Genomic DNA, 18620 nt, shown 5'->3' on the forward strand with positions numbered 1-18620 from the left:
CCTAGCCTATGTATGCCCCCCAGCCTGTGTGTCACACCTCAGGACAGTGTAACCTCTTCAGCCTGCTTATCCCCCTCCCCCTTACATATTCCACGAATGGCCACTGATCTGAAACTCTGTTTACTTCACCGCTGTTACTTCCAAACCTGCTGAGAATTTCCAGAGTTTGTATTTCAGTTATTACGTTTCAGTAATATTTTTAAAATCAATTATGTTATTCATTAATTTTATCAGTTTATTGTATTTATTATGCTTACTTTTTTAAAAGGTAAATCTTTTGTCTCCCCTTGCTATGTTCTAGGTCCTCTGGCAAGCGTGCTTGTCTCGATTTTCACCCCCGTTTATTGGTCAGTGGCCCATCCCGCCCCTGGCACAGTGAACGGCTTCTCGCTGACTGAAGGAGTTTTCAGGCAAGAATCACAAATGGAGTTTGCGACAGGTGAGGGAGCGGAACTGCAGGGGGCGCCATGGCAGCAGCGGCCGGCGGTATTTTAAAGGGAGGGGGGGAATAAAAAGAGACTTTGTGGAGCAAGTACTCTCCGTGACCACCGGACGTCCCCAAGCACTTTACAGACAAAGAAGCACTTCTTGACATGTAGTCACTGTCGTCATGTATGAAGCACATCAGCCAATTTGCACACAGGAAGCCCTCACAAGCGGCAGTGTGATCATCTGTTTTTGTGACATTGATTAATACGGAACCTCCAACAGGAGCAGCACTCCCTCAGTCTCACACTGGAATGCCAGCCTTGATTTTTGTGCTTGTGTTATGAAATGGGACTTGAATCTAGGACCTTACGACTAAGTGTGTTAAACATGGATCCTTCCGTATAATTATTCTCTTCCCAGCAGACTCCCCCTGCTGGTATATGTGTATACGGCAGCCTCAAGTGGACAAAGTACCAGATGTGAAGCGATTGTTTCGATTCATATTTTATTTTTCCCGGTTTATCCCAACATTCCCACTGTCCTGAGCCGTGATCAAAGTGAAATCCTTATAACGGGGCTGAGGTATTATTGTCTGTTAACTGAGAGTCTTGTAATAAGTGTAACAGAAGCTGTTATAACTGACACTAGCACACATCACTGAAATGGAACAGAGCAGATTAACCGTTCTGATTACAAAATGTCTTTGAAACTTGCATTTTTGTTAACTGCTAAAAAGCATAATATGACTGACAGCTGAAGTGTATTGAAAATTGCATTGTGCATTTTGTTTACTTGAGGCTCCCAAACATGCTTGTACCAGCAGGGGGAGTCTTCTCGGAAGAGAATAATAATAAAGAAGGATCCATGTTTAACAGCTCATGTGGTCCTAATTCTAAATGTCTTTGGCTGAATATAGAATTGTTTTTTGTCCCAAGATCTTCACAACAGGGACCATTATCACAGAATTATTACAGTAGAGGGGGAGTCCATTTGGCCCATCGTGTCTGCACCAGCTCTCCAAATGAGCAATCGCCTAGTTCCATTCTTCCACCTTCCCCTGCAACATTCTTTCTTTCCAAATACCTGTCTAATTCCTTTTTGAATGCGTCAGGTGAGCCTGCCTCCAACACACTCTCAGTCAGAGCCTAAACCCTCACCATTCCCTGCGTGAATAGGTTTTTCCTCATATCACTGTTCTTCTTTTCCTAATTACTTTAAATCTGTTCCCAATTTTTTTGATTTTGAATATTCCTGTTGAATCTCCTCTGGGTCTTCTCCCAAGGGAAATAGTCCCCACGCATCCAACCTAATCTTCATAACTGACGTTCATCAGGCCTGGAGCCATTCTCATGAATCTTTTCTGCATTCTCCCCAACGCCTTCACATCCTTCCTAAAATCTAGCGCCCCAAACTGACCGCAGCTGAACCTGGACTAGTGTCTTATACAAGTTCAACATCACCTCCTTGCTCTTGTACTTTATGCCCCTATTAATAAAGCCTGGATGGCCTACTAACCACTCTCCCAACCACACCTGCCACCTTCAATTCCTTATTCACATATCCATGCCAGGATCTGCTCCTGCACCTCCTTCAGGTTTGGGTACCCCCTATTTTATGCTGTCTCTCCAGGTTCTTTCTACCAAAATGAATCACTTCACATTTCTCCGCATTGAACTTCATCTGCCACCAGTCCGCCCATTCCACCAACTTGTCCATGTCCACACGATGCTCCTCACAGTTCACAATGTTTCCGAATTTTGCATCAACTGCAAGCTTTGACTTGCACCCCGTGATCCAGGTCATTAATATATATCAGGAAAAGCAAGGGTCCAAACACTGACTCCTGGGGAACTCCACTACAAACCTTCCTCCACCCCAGAAACATCCATTGACGTGTCAATTACAAGGGGTCACGATTTCAAGGTGAGATGGGGAAAGTTTAAGGGAGATGTGCGTGGAAAGGTTTTTACGCAGAGGGTGGTGGGTGCCTGGAACGCTTTTCCAGCGGAAGTAGCATCATTTAAGATGCATCTAGACAGATATATGAACGGGTGGGGAACAAAGGGAAGTAGATCCTTGGAAAATAGAAGACAGGTTTAGATAAAGGATCTGGATCGGCGCAGGCTGGGAGGGCCGAAGAGCCTGTTCCTGTGCTGTAATTTTCTTTGTTCTTTGTTCTTAGTACTTCCTGTTTCCTGTCCGTCGGCCAATTCCTTTTCCACATGTCCCTGTCCCTTTTATTCCATGAGCTGTCACTGCTTTCACAAGTCTATTATGCAGCACTGTATGAAATGCCTTTTGAAATTCTATGTACACCACATCAACAGCACTGCCCTTATCAACCCTCTTGTTAGCTCTTCGAAAAAAAACTCCAGCAAGTTAGTTAAATGTGATTTTCCCGTAAGAAATTCATGCTGAACTTCCTTCATTACACATCTGTCCATTCCTGGCAATGAAGCAAAGCCACCGTGTGCAGCCTGGCATACTGATTGCAGCTTCTGATTTGCAGGTGAGATCCTACGATTGACGCACATTGCCCGGGGGGTGGACACGGAGGGCGCACTCCTGTTCGACATTGTGATCAACGGTTACGTCCCCAGAACCATAGCCAGTGCAGACGTCACTGTGAAGGTGGGTCGATCTCTTTAACCGCTTGCTTCCTAATCAGACAGCTTCCCCACAGCAATGACTTTGTGTTCAGGAACACAACATGAATCATAGGGGAAGGGGGGATTCAGAAAAATTACATTCCCGTTCTAGTCTTAGTTACTCCAATTCCCAGGCCCAGCCCCCCAGCCCCGCACCCAGCTGGGGCTCAGTCATGAATCATAGAATTTACAGTGCAGAAGGAGGCCATTCGGCCCATCGAGTCTGCAACGGCCCTTTGGAAAGAACACCCTACCCAAGCCCACACCTCCACCTTATCCCCGTAACCCCACCCAACCTTTTTGGACCCTCCAATCCATCTAATCTGCACATCTTTGGACTGTGGGAGGAAACCGGAGCACCCGGAGGAAACCCACGCAGACACGGGGAGGATGTGCAGACTCCGCACAGACAGTGACCCAGCGGGGAATCGAACCTGGGACCCTGGAGCTGTGAAGCAACTGTGCTAACCACTCTGCTATCGTGCTGCCCTCAAGACTACACTGAAGTGTAGTTGCCTGCCTGACCATCACTTTGGTCAAACCAAAAGCAGTTCACCGTCCCGGGAGAGGAGAAGGGGAGAAGCTGAAGAAGAAAGCACCTTGCATTAAAAAATCAGGGGTGGGATTCTCCTACACCCGCCGGGTCGGAGAAACGCCGGGGGAGGCGGCATGAAACCCGCCCCGCCGCCCGACGCCGGCTGCTGAACTCTCCGGCGCTGGGGTTTTGGCGGGGGTGGGAATCGCGCCATGCCGATTCTCTGGCCCGCGATGGGCCGAGCGGCCGCCCGTTTTTGGCCGGTCCCGCCGGCGTAAATCAAACCAGGTCCGTAGCGGCGGGACCCTGTGGAGTCCTTGGGGGGAAGGGGGGGGGTGGCAGGGGGGATCTGGCCCGCGGGTGCCCCCACGGTGGCCTGGCCCGCGATCGGGACCCACCGTTCCGCGGGCGGGCCTGTGCCGTGGGGGCACTCTTTCCCTCCGCACCGGCTGCTGTCAACCTCCGCCATGGCCAGTGCGGATGACGCCAGCACACGCTGGCGATCCCACGCATGCGCCAACTCGTGCCGGCCGGCCGAGTCCCTTCGCTGCCTGTTTGCGCGGCGCCAAGTCCTTCGGCGCCGGCTGGCGCAGTGCCAACCCTGCCAGCGCCTGCCTAGCCCCGGAAGGTGTGGAGGATTCCGCACCTTCCGGGCGGCCCGACGCCGGAGTGGTTCACGCCACCCCTCGGCGCCGGCACGGCTCACCCCGCCGGGTAGGGGAGAATCCCGCCCCTGATGTCGCAACAGATCTCAGATCAAGGTAGAACGTTGTTACAACCCACATGAGACCTACGGGGACGGAGCAATTTCCTTCCCGTGAGCCTCGATGAATACGGGCTTCCCTGCTGAGGGGCGAAGGCCTTGTAAATGGACTCCAGCCCAGATGAGAGTTGAGCGGGAATAGTCCCGGCTGGGATCTGGAGTGTACTGTGTATATAGTTAGCTTGTAATAAAATAGGTTTCTTTACGCCTCTTGCTAGATTCCTATGTTGCCACTGAAAAAGTATTTACCGACAGGATGAAAATTGGAAATGTTTTAGCGACTACATTAATGCCGCAATTTTGACTGAATTCTAGTCCAAACATTTACTCCTTTTTTTCGAAATGTAGGATTTCAGTGAAAACTATGTTCAAACGGGCCCGGGGCAGATCTACGCATGGTCAACCCAAACCTTCTTTCAAGGTGGATCCCCGCTCAGTTTCCAATGTAACCACACCGTTGAGTATGAGTCGGGGCTGGGCCGCCAGCCTTCCTTCCTCCAGATACTGAGGGCCGAGTATATCTCTGTCCACTACGGTGAGGAGACCGAGGAGCTGAGTTTTCAGATCACAACCTCCTTCCAGCAAGGTGAGCATTGCGGCTTCAGGAACCGCTGGATTGACGGGCATCGCGAGCACTCCGCGGTTTTCTGTCAAGCCTTGAATTACTTCATTTTTAATCAGCTTTTCGGGTTTTGATGGCGAGGGCGGTGCCATAGCGGTAGTGTCACTGAACTAGAAATCCAGAGGCCCAGGCTCATGTCCTGAGGGGACACCAATTCACAACTCCCCGCAGTAGCTGGACGAATTTAAATTTGGTGAATAAAATTTGGAATTGAAAACTCGCCTCGGTAATGAAACCGCCGTCGACTGTTGTTAAAAACCCCGTCTGGTTCACTAATCTCCTTTCGGGAAGGAAATCTGCCGTCCTTACCCGGTCTGGCCTACATTGGGGCAGCACGGTAGCATTGTGGATAGCACAATTGCTTCACAGCTCCAGGGTCCCAGGTTCGATTCCGGCTTGGGTCACTGTCTGTGCGGAGTCTGCACATCCTCCCCGTGTGTGCGTGGGTTTCCTCCGGGTGCTCCGGATAATTATTGGCCTGGACAATTCCACTTTTATTGTTTGGAGTAGTGCATTGGGATCTTTTTTAAAAAAAAAATTTAGAGTACCCGATTATTTTTTTTCCCCAATTAAGGTGCAATTTAGCGTGGCCAATCCACCTATCCAGCACATTTTTTGGGTTGCGGGGGGTGAAATCCACGCAGACACGGGGAGAATGTGCAAACTCCACACGGACAGTGACCCAGGGGCCGGGATTCAAACCCGGGTCCTCAGCGCTGCAGTCCCAGTGCTAACCACTGTGCCACGTGCCACCTCTCTTTTATGTACATCTGAGAGAGCTCAGTGTCTCATCCAAAATGTGGCACCTCCAACAGTGCAGCACGCCACCAGAACCGGTGTGAGGAGGGCGTTGGCTCCCATTAGCTTTTCAAGTCTCAAGCAAGACTTGAACTCACAACTCTCTGGGTCCGAGACGATAAAGCTACCGACTAATTTGCAGCTGACAGCATAAAGCAGAGCTCTGGGTCAATGGTCCCTTATGGGGTATATAGAAATTCTAAGTACTCAAACGTTTAATTAACCTTTTGTTTTGTTATCTGTAAATTATCAGACACGACAACTCGTTTATTATTAAAACTGTTTTACCCAGATGTCCTTACTTGCGAGATGAACAAAGGACAATCAGAGGTTCATGCCTCAACCCAAATCTATTCACAAACACAATAAAACGGTTATTCTCCCAAATTATCCCAAATGTAATCTGCCCAAAATCCAAATACTACCCCTGCCGATGAATCTGACCGAGCTGCGGGTCCAACCCTCTGAGCCTCCATCGTCTCAGGGCCCTGGTCTGCAAAGGTGGGTCTCGCTCGCCTCTTCCGTCTGTTCTCTGGTCCGCCATCGGGTTTTCGCTTGGGTGGGGGGGACGGACCTGGGTGTCTTTTCTGATCCCCATCTTCGCGCCCTTCCAGAAATTTCTCTGGCCCTCAGCCAATGAGGTCGATGGGTGGGGGTCGCAACACTCAATGGAGCTGTCGATTACAACTCTGCGGGACACCAGGAGCTCACCCCCCCCCCCCCCCCTCCCCACACACACACACCCCACCCAGGCCCTCAGGGCTCCATCCTCAGATGCATTGTCCGCATGTAACCTTATCCCATATAAGAAAACGGCGGGAAATCTGGGTGGCAGAAAGTCTGGCTTCATCTGGGCAATCCGCAACAAACAATCCATTTGAATGTCCTGATTACAGGACAGGCCCAGACTTGCCCCGGCTGTCAGTCCCTATCCAGTATCTTGGAGTTTGGCTGTTTGACATCCCATCAGGCCTGTCTGTGGTTCTGACTGTGGTTTCAATTTAAAGTATCCAATTCTGTATACATAGATACATAGAAGATAGGAGCAGGAGGAGGCCTTTTGGCCCTTCGAGCGTGCTCCGCCATTCATCACGAACATGGCTAATCATCCAACTCAATTGCCTAATCCTGCTTTCTCCCTGTAGTCTTTGATCCCATTCTCCCCAAGCGCAATATCAGCCGCCTCTTGAATATATTCAAAGTTTTAGCATCAACTACTTCCTGTGGTAATGAATTCCACAGGTTCACCACTCTTTGTGTGAAGAAATGTCTCCTCATCTCTGTCCAAAATGGTTTACCCTGAATCCTCAGACTGTGACCCCTGGTTCTGGACCCACCCATCATTAACAACATCTTCCCTGCATCTACCCTGTCTAGTCCTGTTAGCATTTTATAAGTCTCTATGAGATCCCCCCTCCTTCTTCTGAACTCCAGCAAGAACAATCCCAACTAGTCAATCTCTCCTCATATGACAGTCCCGCCATCCCTGGAATCAGTCTGGTAAACCTTCGCTGCGCTCCCTTGAGAGCAAGAACATCCTTCCTCAGAGATGGAGACCAAAACTGCACACAATACTCCAAGTGTGGCCTCACCAAGGCCCTGTACAATTGCAGCAACACATCCCTGCTTCTATACTCGAAACCTGTCGCAATGAAGGCCAACATACCATTAGCCTTCTTTACTGCCTGCTGCACCTGCATGCTTACCTTCAGCGACATAAGGACACCCAGGTCCCGCTGCACACTCCCCTCTCTCAATTTACAACCATTCAGGTAGTAATCTGCCTTCCTGTTTTTGCATCCAAAGTGAATAACCTCACACTTATCCAAATTATACTGCATCTGCCATTGGTTTGCCCACTCGACCAACCTGTCCAGATCTTGCTGTAGGATCCCTGTATTCTCGTCACAATTCACCCTCCCACCTAATTTGGTATCACCTGCAAACTTTGAGATGTTACATTTTGTTCCCTCATCCAAGTCATTAATATATATTGTGAATAGCTGGGGTCCCAGCACCGATCCCTGTGGTACCCCACTAATTACTGCCTGCTAATTTCAAAAGGACCCATTAATCCCTACTCTTTGTTTCCTCTCTGCCATTTAGTTTTCTATCCACCTCAATACATTTCCCCCAATCCCATTCGCTTTAATTTTGCACAATAATCTCTTATGCGGTACTTTGTCAAACTCCTTCTGAAAGTCCAAATATACCACATCGACTGGCTTCCCCTTGTCAACTGTACTGGTTAACTCTTCAAAGAATTCCAACGGATTTGTCAAGCATGATTTTCCCTTTATAAATCCATGCTGACTTTGACTGATCCTGCCACTGCTTTCTAAATGTTCCGCCATAAAGTCCTTGATAATGGATTCAAGCATTTTCCCCACTACGATGTTAGGCTTACTGGTCTATAATTCCTTGCTTTCTCTCTACCTCCCTTTTTGAATATCGGAGTGACGTGAGCTTCCCTCCAATCTGCAGGGACAGTTCCAGAGTCTATAGAATCCCGGAAGATGACCACCAATGCATCCACTATTTCCAGAGCTGCCTCCTTAAGCACTCTGGGATGCAGATTCTCAGGCCCTGGGTATTTATCTGCCTTCAATCCCATCAGTTTTCCCAGCACCATTTCTCTACTAATGCTGATCTCCCTCAATTCTTCCCTCTCACTAAACCTTTCATTCTCTAACATTTCTGGGATCTGATTGTGTCCTCATTTGTGAAGACAGAACCTAAGATCAGGCCTAAGATTCAGGCCGTGGTTCATTTTACCACAGTTTGTAACCTTACCTTTAGGCAAATGTTTAAGTTTAATGTTCAAATGCTCGTTAGTGAACAAAAAGGGATTTATTTACTGATCTTCAAGAGCAGCAGCAACGAGCTCTAAAGTACCTCTGCCCTAGGACAACTCCTGCTCCTGGGGTGATTCCCCACTCTTGAGTCCCAATTGGTCACCCAGACCAGGTGACCCTTACTCTGCTGTGTTGCCCTTAAAGGGACAATCACCACAGCTAGTAAGCAGGTACAGCAAGTAATTAGGAAAGCTAATAGAATGGTATTGTTTACTGTGACGAGAATTGAATATAAAAAGTAGGGAGGTTATTCCTCTGTTATTCAGGGTATTGGTAAGACCACATCTGGAGTATTGTGTACAGTATTGGTCTCATCATTTAAGAAAAATGTAAATGCACTAGATGCAGTTCAGAGAAGGTTTACTGAACTAAAACCAGAAATGGGTGGGCTGTCTTATGAAGAAACATTAGAGAGGTGGGGCGTGTATCGCTGGAGTTTAGAAGAATAAGAAGTGACTTGGTTGAAACATATAAGATCCTGGAGCTCTTGACGGAGGAGAGGATGTTTCCTCTTGTTGCGGGGGGGGTCACTGTTTAAAAATAAGAGGCCCATTTAAGACCGAGATGACGGGAAATGTTTTCTCTCGGGGGGCCGCGAGTCTCTGGAGTCTTTGAAGGTTATTAAGGCAGAGCTAGATCGGGCCTTGATTAACAAGGGGGGGGTGGAAGGTTATGGGGGGGTTGCTGGGATGTTACAGTCAGATCCGCCGTGGTCTCATTGATTGGCAAACCAGGCTCGAGGGGCCGAGTGGCCTGCTACTGCTCTTGATTTGTATGTTGGTATGTTTACAGGATGGGTGGCTGGGGGAGGGGCAGCCTTGTCATTGCATTCTTCCTTTAATGCCTCTTGTTCTGTCTTTCAGGTTCCAATGTGGGTCACTGTCCAGGGGGTTTTGTACTTGATGCAGCCTCGTACTGTACAGGTGAGTCCCAGTTTGCTCAGCATTATAAATACTGAGACTGAATTAGAGTAGATAATACCTGATTATCCTTAAGTGATTAATAGATTCCTGATCAATGGAATGCTGAAGGAGGCCATTCGGCCCATCGAAGCCGCACCGATCCTCTGAAAGAGCACCCTACCTAGGCCCAATCCCCTGCCCTATCCCCGTAACCTCACCCAACCTGCACATCTTTGGACACTAAGGGGCAATTTAGCGTGGCTAATCCATTCAACCTGCACATCTTTGGACACTAAGGGGTAATTTAGCGTGGCTAATCCACCTAACCTGCACATCTTTGGACTGGGAGCAAACCGGAGCACCTGGAGGAAACCCAGACCGGTCATGGGGAGAACGTGCTAACTCCACACAGACAGGGCAGCACGGTGGCACAGCGGTTAGCATTGCTGCCTCACGGCGCTGAGGACCTGGGTTCGAATCCCGGCCCTGGGTCACTGTCCGTGTGGAGTTTGCGCGTTCTCCCCGTGTCTGCGTGGGTTTCACCCCCACAACCCAAAGATGTGCAAAGATTGGCCACGCTAAATTGCCCCTTAATTGGAAAAAATAATTGGGTATTCTAAATTTTAAAAAAAACTCCACGCAGGCAGTCACCCAAGGTCGGAATCGAACCCGGGTCCCTGGCGCTGTGAGACAGCAGTGCTGCCACCGTGCCGCCCTGATCATTTTCCTTCCTGATTGTTTGGACGACGCCTGAAATCAAGTACATAGCTCATGTATTGAGAGCAAAAGGCCCTGGCCTGGATCCTGGCAAGGTGAGAGGTGGAGCAGCGATGCAGCATCGCACAGGTTTAAAAACAGCGCAATGATTGGTTTGATTCGTGATCTATTCAGCAAAAATTGTTGGCTAACTTGTCCTCGGAGTGCGAACCATTCCACAAGCCCGCTGCTCAGGATGTGCAGTGGCGTTGGGACGCAGAATGAGACGTGGCGTTCACTAAAATCAAACCAGCGACAACGACAGTGCTGAAGTACTCTGCCAGCAGCGATGAAGTCACCTTGCAGAGTGACGCTAGCGAGACTGGCCTCGGGGCAACATCAATGCAGCAAGGACAGCCGTCACATGAGCAATCGGGGGTTAACTCAAACTGAACAACGCTACGCTCAGATTGAGAACAAGTGCCTGTTTATTGTTCCTGCTTGTGAACCTTTTCAACAATACCCACTGAGGAGAGGCAAAGTAATAGTGGAGACTGACCATAAGCCACTTCAAAGCAATTTTCTCAAACTGCTACGATCTGCTCCAAAGCGGCCGCAAAAAATGTTACTTTGCTTAGAAAGGTGCCACCTGGAAACGGGTGGCCATCGTCGACATGCGGTTGGGAGCAGGTCCCCCCGTGAGGGAAGCTGAGGATGCTACAGCAGAATGTGAAACCTTCCAACGTGAAGCCTCAGCTCGACATGCTCTGGATTCATCAACCCAGTTAAGACATTAAATCTGACAGACAAGCGCCTTGCTCAAATCAAACAAACTACACAACAAGGCACAACTTCCCAAGCGCTGCAAGAAGTATGGATGAAAGGATGGCCTGAGAGCCACCAAGGGCACCCCTGTGGTCACAGGAGTGTATTGGGCAGGCTGAGATCACTTGACAACACAGTGTGGCAAATGGAGTTACCACACCTCAGGAGATGCTGAAGTGCATTCATCGAATAGATTATCATAGAATTACAGTGCCAAAGGAGGCCATTCGGCCCATCAAGTCTGCACCGGCTCTTTTGAACGAGCACCCGTCCCAAGCCTCCACCCTATCTCCACAAACCAGTAACCCCACCCAACACTAAGGGTAATTTTGGACACTAAGGGCAATTTATCATGGCCAATCCACCTAATCTGCACATCCTTGGACTGTGGGAGGAAACCGGAGCACCCGGAGGAAACCCACGCACACACGGGGAGGACATACAGACTCCGCACAGACAGAGACCCAAGCCAGAATCGAACCTGGGACCCTGGAGCTGTGAAGCAATTGTGCTATCCACAATGCTACCGTGCTGCCCACGGTACTTCGAGGAATTAAATCGCCTCTGAGAAAGGCAAGACGTGTGCTCTGGTGACCAGACACAAGCATCAAATTAAGGACCACATCAAGCAGTAACGTCTAGGCAAGCTAGAGAGACAGTGATGATAGATGACACGCCAGACAGACTCTGGGTTTGGCTGGACGCAGATCCATTCAGGAAGGTTGAAAATTGGAGAATTGGGGAATAAAATAGACGAATAATTGCTAACGTTTGTGGAGAAGGCAGCTAAATTGATTTTATTCACTCGTGTCTCAATAACAATTTGCACCTCATGACTCCACACTGTGTGAGGGAGTCAGTTTGATTTTATAACCTGGTTAATTCTAATCCATGAGAACTCATGCATGCCCCCAGGTGGATTTTACTGGAACTGCAGGTTAAAACTATCAGAAAAAACTCAGCAGACAGAAAAAGAAATGAGACGACTGAAGGGGTGACGGACCTCTTATAGTCTTTCAAAACATTAAACTGTTCAATTTGTTTCTATTCGTTTGAGGGTTGTGTGCTTCGTTGGCTAGGCCAGCATTGATTACCCATCCCTAAATTTCCCTGTGAATGTGATGGTGGGCTGTCTTCGACGGTACGGTAGCACAGTGGTTAGCTCTGTTGCTTTTCAGCGCCAGGGTCCGAGGTTCGAATCCCGGCTTGGGTCACTGTCTGTGCGGAGTCTGCACGTCCTCCCCGTGTCTGCGCGGGTTTCCTCCGGGCGCTCCGGTATCCCCCCACAAGTCCCGAAAGACGTGCTTGTTAGGTGAATTGGACATTGTGAATTCTCCCTCAGTGTACCCGAACAGGTGCCGGAGTGCGGCGACTAGGGGATTTTCACAGTAACTTCATTGCAGTGTTAATGTAAGCCTACTTCTGACACTAAAGATTATTAAAGATTAAACTGCTGCAGTCCATGTGGTGTAGGTACACCCACAGTGCTGTTAGGGAGGGAGTTCCAGGATTTTGACCCAGTGACAGTGAAGGAGCGGCGATATATTTCTAAGTCAGGATGGTAAGTGAATTGGAGGGGAACCTCCAGGTGGTGGGGTTCTCATGTGTCTGCTGCTCTTGTCCTTCTAGATGGTGCAGTTGAGCGTTTGAAAGGTGCTGTCTAAGAAACTTTGGTGAGTTCGTGCAGTGCATCTTGTAGGTGGTGCAGACTGCTGTCACAGTGCGCCTGGGGTCGAGGGAGTGAATATTTGTGGATATGGTACCAATCAAGCGGCTGCCTTGTCCTGGACGGTGTTGAGCTTCTTGTTTTTGGAGCTTCACTCATCCAGGCAAGTGGCGCGTACTCCATCACACCCCTGACCTGTGCCTTGTGGACAGGCTTTGGGGAGTCAGGAGGTGAGATGCAGAGCAAATCTTTCCACTAATGGGAGGATCCAAAACCAGGGGCCATAAATATGAGAGTCACCTGTAGAATTCTGGTTTCTTTACTCAGAGTGGTAAGAATGTGGAACTCGTTACCACATAGAGTGCTTGAGGTGAATAATGTTGATCGTTTTGGGGAAAGCTGAATACGTATTGATGGGTGAGGTGAGGTAATGTAGGGTGAGAGAATGTTCATGTGGAACATAAACACCAGCTTGGGCTGATGGCCTGTTTCTATACAGGTATTTTCTGCACTGTTTGGTCAGAGGAGGTTGAGTGCCCTATGTGGGGAATCACTGCCACAAGCCCATGGTCAGTAATATGTCTTTCAGGGACGGCAGCATGACATCACTCGAAAGGAAGTGGGTCATGCGATTCAGTTTTGGTTTCACTTTTGCTCAGAGCAGAACACACTCAGACAGCTCAATCTGCTAATGCACCTTCAAGCTTTGTATAGCTTTGCATGTGCCTAGTCTGACTAAATGGACCCAGGCTGTGTTGACCCAATCCCTGAGAAGTGATAAATGCTTTCATATCATTATAAAAACACCAGAGGCAACTTCTCCTGCGTTCGTCCCTCTGGCTCCACCATCGCACTCAATGGGAAAACCTGCGGTGGCCGCGGCAATGGAGATTAAAAGGGATATTTATAACTTGGTTTGTTATGGTTAGTGGAAAATTCGTCCTTTGCCAAAAGAGGGAAATAATAAAAAGTTTTTAAAAAGGTAAAATAAAGGGGGGAAAAAATCTACCCTTGGCATTTACACCATGAATAGAAGAGATGCTATAATAGTTCCTCAAAATTCCCAATCCATCCATCAAGACTAGAGGTGATGACAGCAGTGAAACTTTACAGAGCTTAGAGCTCTGTCCCAGACACTGATGGTGCCGATTTCAACTAGATTCCTCCTGCCTGTAGAATTTTTCTCAGAAAACGTCCCTTCATTCTCTACTCAAAGTCTGCATGATCGTTACAGCTACAATGTCTATTTTAAGACCTAAATCATCTCCCCTTTTCTCCATTCTTGACAGATATTGATGAATGTCAGCTCGGCACTCACATGTGTCACTTTGGGCAAGATTGTCAGAATGAGGCCGGTTCATATCGCTGCCTGTTACGGTGTGGGGCTGGTTTCAAGCCGTCGTCAGATGGAGCTCATTGTGAAGGTGATGGAAATGTGCAAGGCCTAGATCAAGAATTTCATCCATAAGAGAAAGCAATTGGGTGGAAAGAATCCAGTCAATCAGTGCCCGAAGGGCTGGGGCTCACTTGCAAGCTCAGGTTCACCAGAGGATCCATCAGTGATGGACTAAAACCAGAGAGTGGGCCCAACAATTTATCAGCCTCTTCACCTGTTCATCTCCTGCTCGTCTCCGCATCTCCCCTTTTTACCTCCTCTTTATCCTTCCCTCGTCCCGCACTTCCCCACCTTTTTCCACCACCCCTCTCCCTCCATACGCCTGTCCCTCCCACCTCTCCCCTTCCTCCACAATTCTCCTACCTCAGCTCCTCCTTACCCCCACCCCTTCCCCCGCCCCACCAGCCATTCCTTAACCTGCCCCTTCTTACCCCGCCCCTCTCGCTCCAAGCTCCCCATCTCCTCATCACTCCCCCTCCTCCCCACGTCCCTCCCCCCTCTGCCTGCCCCACCTCTCCCCTGCCTCACCAATCATCCCTTCGCCCTCCCCCCACCTCATCTCCCCTTACCAGATACATCCCTCCCTTTCCCCTCACCTCTGACCCCAGGTTCCACTCCTTCCCGCACTCCTCTGCGTCCAACTCACCCCCCCACTTTCCTCAGCACGTGGCCTTTGGAATGTCCCCGTCTGCAGCACTCGGTCGAGGACAATTCTTTGTGCTGGAAGATCAGCAAGTCTCGGGCAGACGCAAGAGCATCTTTCACCAAGTTGCTGATCCCCCAGCATCAGCCGATGTTGGCCTCGGTGTGCATCCCTGGGAACAGCCCGTAGAGCACAGAGTCCTGCCTCATGGAGCTGCTCGGGATGAACCTCGACAAATACCTCTGCATCTCTCTCCAGACCCTCTTTGCAAAGGCAGGTTCCACCAGGAGGTGGACAACAGTCCCTTCCCCCACCACAGCCCCATCGAGGGTATCGTGCGGAGGAGCTGAGGCTCTGGGTGTGCACGGAGAACCCTCTTGAGCAGGTGGTGATGAGCCACGTACTACTGAGTGGCTCGCTCGGCCATTTCAGTGGGCAGTTAAGAGTGACCCACATTGCTGTGGGTCCGGAGTCACATGTAGGCCAGACTGGCTCCGGGTGGCAGATTTCCTTCCTTGTGGACATTAGTGAACCAGATGGGGTTTTTACAACAACGGTTAGTTTCATGAACATTATTAATGACAGATAATGGCACTGCATTCCAGATTTTTTTAATAAAGTTGAATTTAAATCCCCACCCACCACAGTGGGATTTGAACTCGCGTCTCCGGATGGTTAATCCCACCCTGGGGATTGCGAGTGCAGTAACACTGCCACTATTCTCCTATTCTCCCGTGCAGTGGGTTGCGTGTTGATCCGGAGCAGGGTACCTGACTGATGCCCCCCCCCCCCCCGGCCCCCTCCTCCCTCCTCAGGCCCCCGATTACAGAATCTGACTGCAGTCTCCTCAGCAAGGCCTTGGCTGAGATCAACAAACTGAGCTCAATCCCGGGGTTCAGTGCCGCAAGACGTGGTTCAACAACAGCGCTCCGGGACCGGAGCCGCTTCTCACTCGACGCCTCCCTTTCGCTTTTCCTTTCAGATGTTAATGAGTGTGAGCAGTCGGCCAGCCCTCCCTGCCTGCAGCGCTGCCTCAATGCTATTGGCACCTACCGGTGTGGGTGTGAGCCCGGTTACCAGCTCCGTGGACAGCACTGCGTCGGTGAGTCTCCATTACGTAGGTTACGGGGCACAGAAAGCCCAAGCAGGAGTCTATCATCCACTCAAACCTCGTCCCCATCTATCATCGCATCCCTCTATTCCCGTCTCCCTCATGTGCTTGTCCCTCACTTTACCCACTCCCTCTGGTAACCACGCTTTGGGTTTCTCTCTTATATCGAGTCTTTCATGATCACGGCTCACCTCAAAGTACTTTCCAGCCAATCAACTATTCTCAAGCGGAACCACTGGGAGGAATCTTGCATATTTTCTCCAAAGTGCCGGGCTCAGACTGAAGGCCGGTGGGTCGCTCTCCAGCAACACGGCCCAGGTTTCACTCCAGATCTTGTGAGTGGGCCGGGTTCACGTCGTCACTCTGGCAGGGGTAGGACCGGCAGGGCCGGCTCCACTTACTCAGCAAGCTTACTTCAACACGGTCATCGGGGCGCCATCTTTAAAGGGCGCCCTCCCAGCACTGAACTGGAATCCCATTGGCCCCCACCCCCGCTCCACTGGCACAATCACCAGGCCCCCCCCCGCTGTGGAAGTATCACTGGTGTTCCCCACCCCCACTCACTGCTCGCTCCCCCTCCACACCCCACACCACACACAACTGGAATCATTGCTCCCCCCCCACGGCCAATCTGGCAGTGCTAAGCTGTGCCTGGCATCGCCGGACATGTTCCTAACCCCCTCCCGCTCCCCTCGGGAGCTATAGTGCATAGAATCATAGAGTTTACAGTGCAGGAGGAGGCCATTCGACCCATCGAGTCTGCACCGGCCCTTACAAAGAGCACCCTACTGAAGCCCACTTATCTACCCCATCCCCATTAACCCCCACTTAACATGTTTTGGATCCTAAGGGCAATTTATCACGGCCAACCCACCTAACCTGAACATCTTTGGACTGTGGGAGGAAACCGGAGCACCCGGAGGAAACCCACGCAGACACGGGGAGAACGTGCAGACTCCGCACAGACAGTGACCCCAGCCGGGAATCGAACCTGGGACCCTGGAGCTGTGAAGCAACAATGCTACCCACTGTGCTACCGTGCTGCCCTGAGGTGGGGGGGGGGGGGCATCACCTCAACTGAATCTTGTTTTAAAAATGCTGTTGTAATCCTCGCCAATGCGCCGGGGTTTGAATATTCAGTGAGGAGGGATCGCGTGCTTTGAAAGGGGGGGGGGCGGTACAGAAGGCTGGGTAATGATATTAAAATGAATTTGAATCTGTAAACATGAGGTTCTCGCCCTTCGTTGGCATGAATCTTGTGACGCCGCTGCCGAGGACTGTGAAAAATCGTGAAACGCGATCGCTCCGGAGAGAATCAGGAAATGGGATTCTTTCCCGGTTTTCCACACTTGTCGCCATTCTCTCGAACGGCGGACGTGGGGCTGAAAATCACCCCCATTGTTGTAATTCTGAAGCGCAGCAGCCAATTTGTGGACAGCAAGCTCCCACTAACAGCAATGCGATCGTGGCCAGCTAACCCGTTTCAGTGAAGTTGGTTGAGGGGTAAATATCGGACAGGGGGGCCATGGCCCTTTTTTTTCAAAATGGCGCTGTGGGATCTCCGCCTGAGAGGGTGGACAGGAACTCACCTGAAACACGCGCCTCCGACAATGCAGCACTCCCTCAGTCGGGGCCGGCAAGGATTTGGTGCTCAAGTCTCTGGAGTGAGACTCGAACCCACAACCTTCTGACTTAAGAGGCCAGAGAGCCACCCTGCTGAGCCGCTGCTGACATTAGGTGCTGGGTAACCTCGTTTAAAAGCTTCAGCAGGCACTGAGCATTCAATCTCCAATTGCAGATATCAACGAATGCAGCATGAACGTGTGTCGGCCGGACCAGCAGTGCCAAAACACCGAGGGAGGCTACTTGTGCACCGGGAACTGCCCTCATGGCACCGTGCGGTTACTCACTGGGACCTGTGGTGGTAAGTACCTCACGCGTGTACCTCAGCCCGTTAGGTATCGTAGGAAAGCCGGGTCCCCATTAACTCCTGCGACAATCTTTCCTGAAATGTTTTTTTTCAGGCAGACTCTGTCACGATGTGACCGTTCCAATGAGAGGGCAGGGGGAAGATTGGGCAGGATGTTGTCCAGACGGGAGAACCTTCATGATCAGGCTAGGCGGGGGTTGTTTTCTTTGGAACAGAAGAGGCTGGTGGTCAGCCGAATTGAAGTGGGTAAAAGTCTGAGGGAGTCTGGATGGAGTGAATGGGAAAGCCCTGTATCCCTCTGCTGAGGTCCCTATAACTGGGGAAGGTGGCGGGGGGGGGGGGGGGGGGGGGGGGGGGGGGGGGGGGATGGATTTAGAGGAAGAGGGGATTCAAGGGGAAATCCTTTCCACCCGGAGAGTGGTGGGGATCTGGGTCTCCCTGCCTGAAAACGTGGTGGGTGGATTCGGAAACTCTCATCACATTCAAAAAAAGTACTTGAATATTTACTTTGAAGTGGCGAAACCTACAAAGTTACAGACCAGGAGTTGGAAATGGGCTGAGGTTGGATAGTTACTTGTGGGCCAGCATGGACACAATGGGCAGAGTGGCCTTGTTTCGTGCCGTAAATTTCTGTGGTTCTACGATGAGCTCAGATTAATTTTGATGTTTGGGAACTGAATACTTCCAATCACAGTTTGCTGATTTTGAGAGAATGGTCACTTCATGTGTCGCTCCCATCCGGTTCATCCATCACCGCTCTACGCCTGTCTACGTATTTATGACTGAACACTCCACCCACGC

The 18620-nt window shown here is 50.2% G+C and overlaps 1 protein-coding gene across 1 annotated transcript in view; it reads left to right on the top strand.

The window, feature by feature from the left end:
• Positions 1–18620, top strand: part of LOC140399244 (hemicentin-1-like) — a 492970-nt gene that overhangs the window by 453708 nt on the left and 20642 nt on the right. Inside the window, 7 exon segments of the mRNA XM_072488667.1 lie at positions 302–439; positions 2939–3060; positions 4724–4961; positions 9514–9573; positions 14029–14163; positions 15761–15880; positions 17688–17813. Coding sequence (XP_072344768.1) covers positions 302–439; positions 2939–3060; positions 4724–4961; positions 9514–9573; positions 14029–14163; positions 15761–15880; positions 17688–17813 — 939 coding nt within the window.

Source organism: Scyliorhinus torazame, chromosome 22 (genome assembly GCF_047496885.1).
Source record: "Scyliorhinus torazame isolate Kashiwa2021f chromosome 22, sScyTor2.1, whole genome shotgun sequence".
Lineage (NCBI taxonomy): Eukaryota > Metazoa > Chordata > Chondrichthyes > Carcharhiniformes > Scyliorhinidae > Scyliorhinus > Scyliorhinus torazame.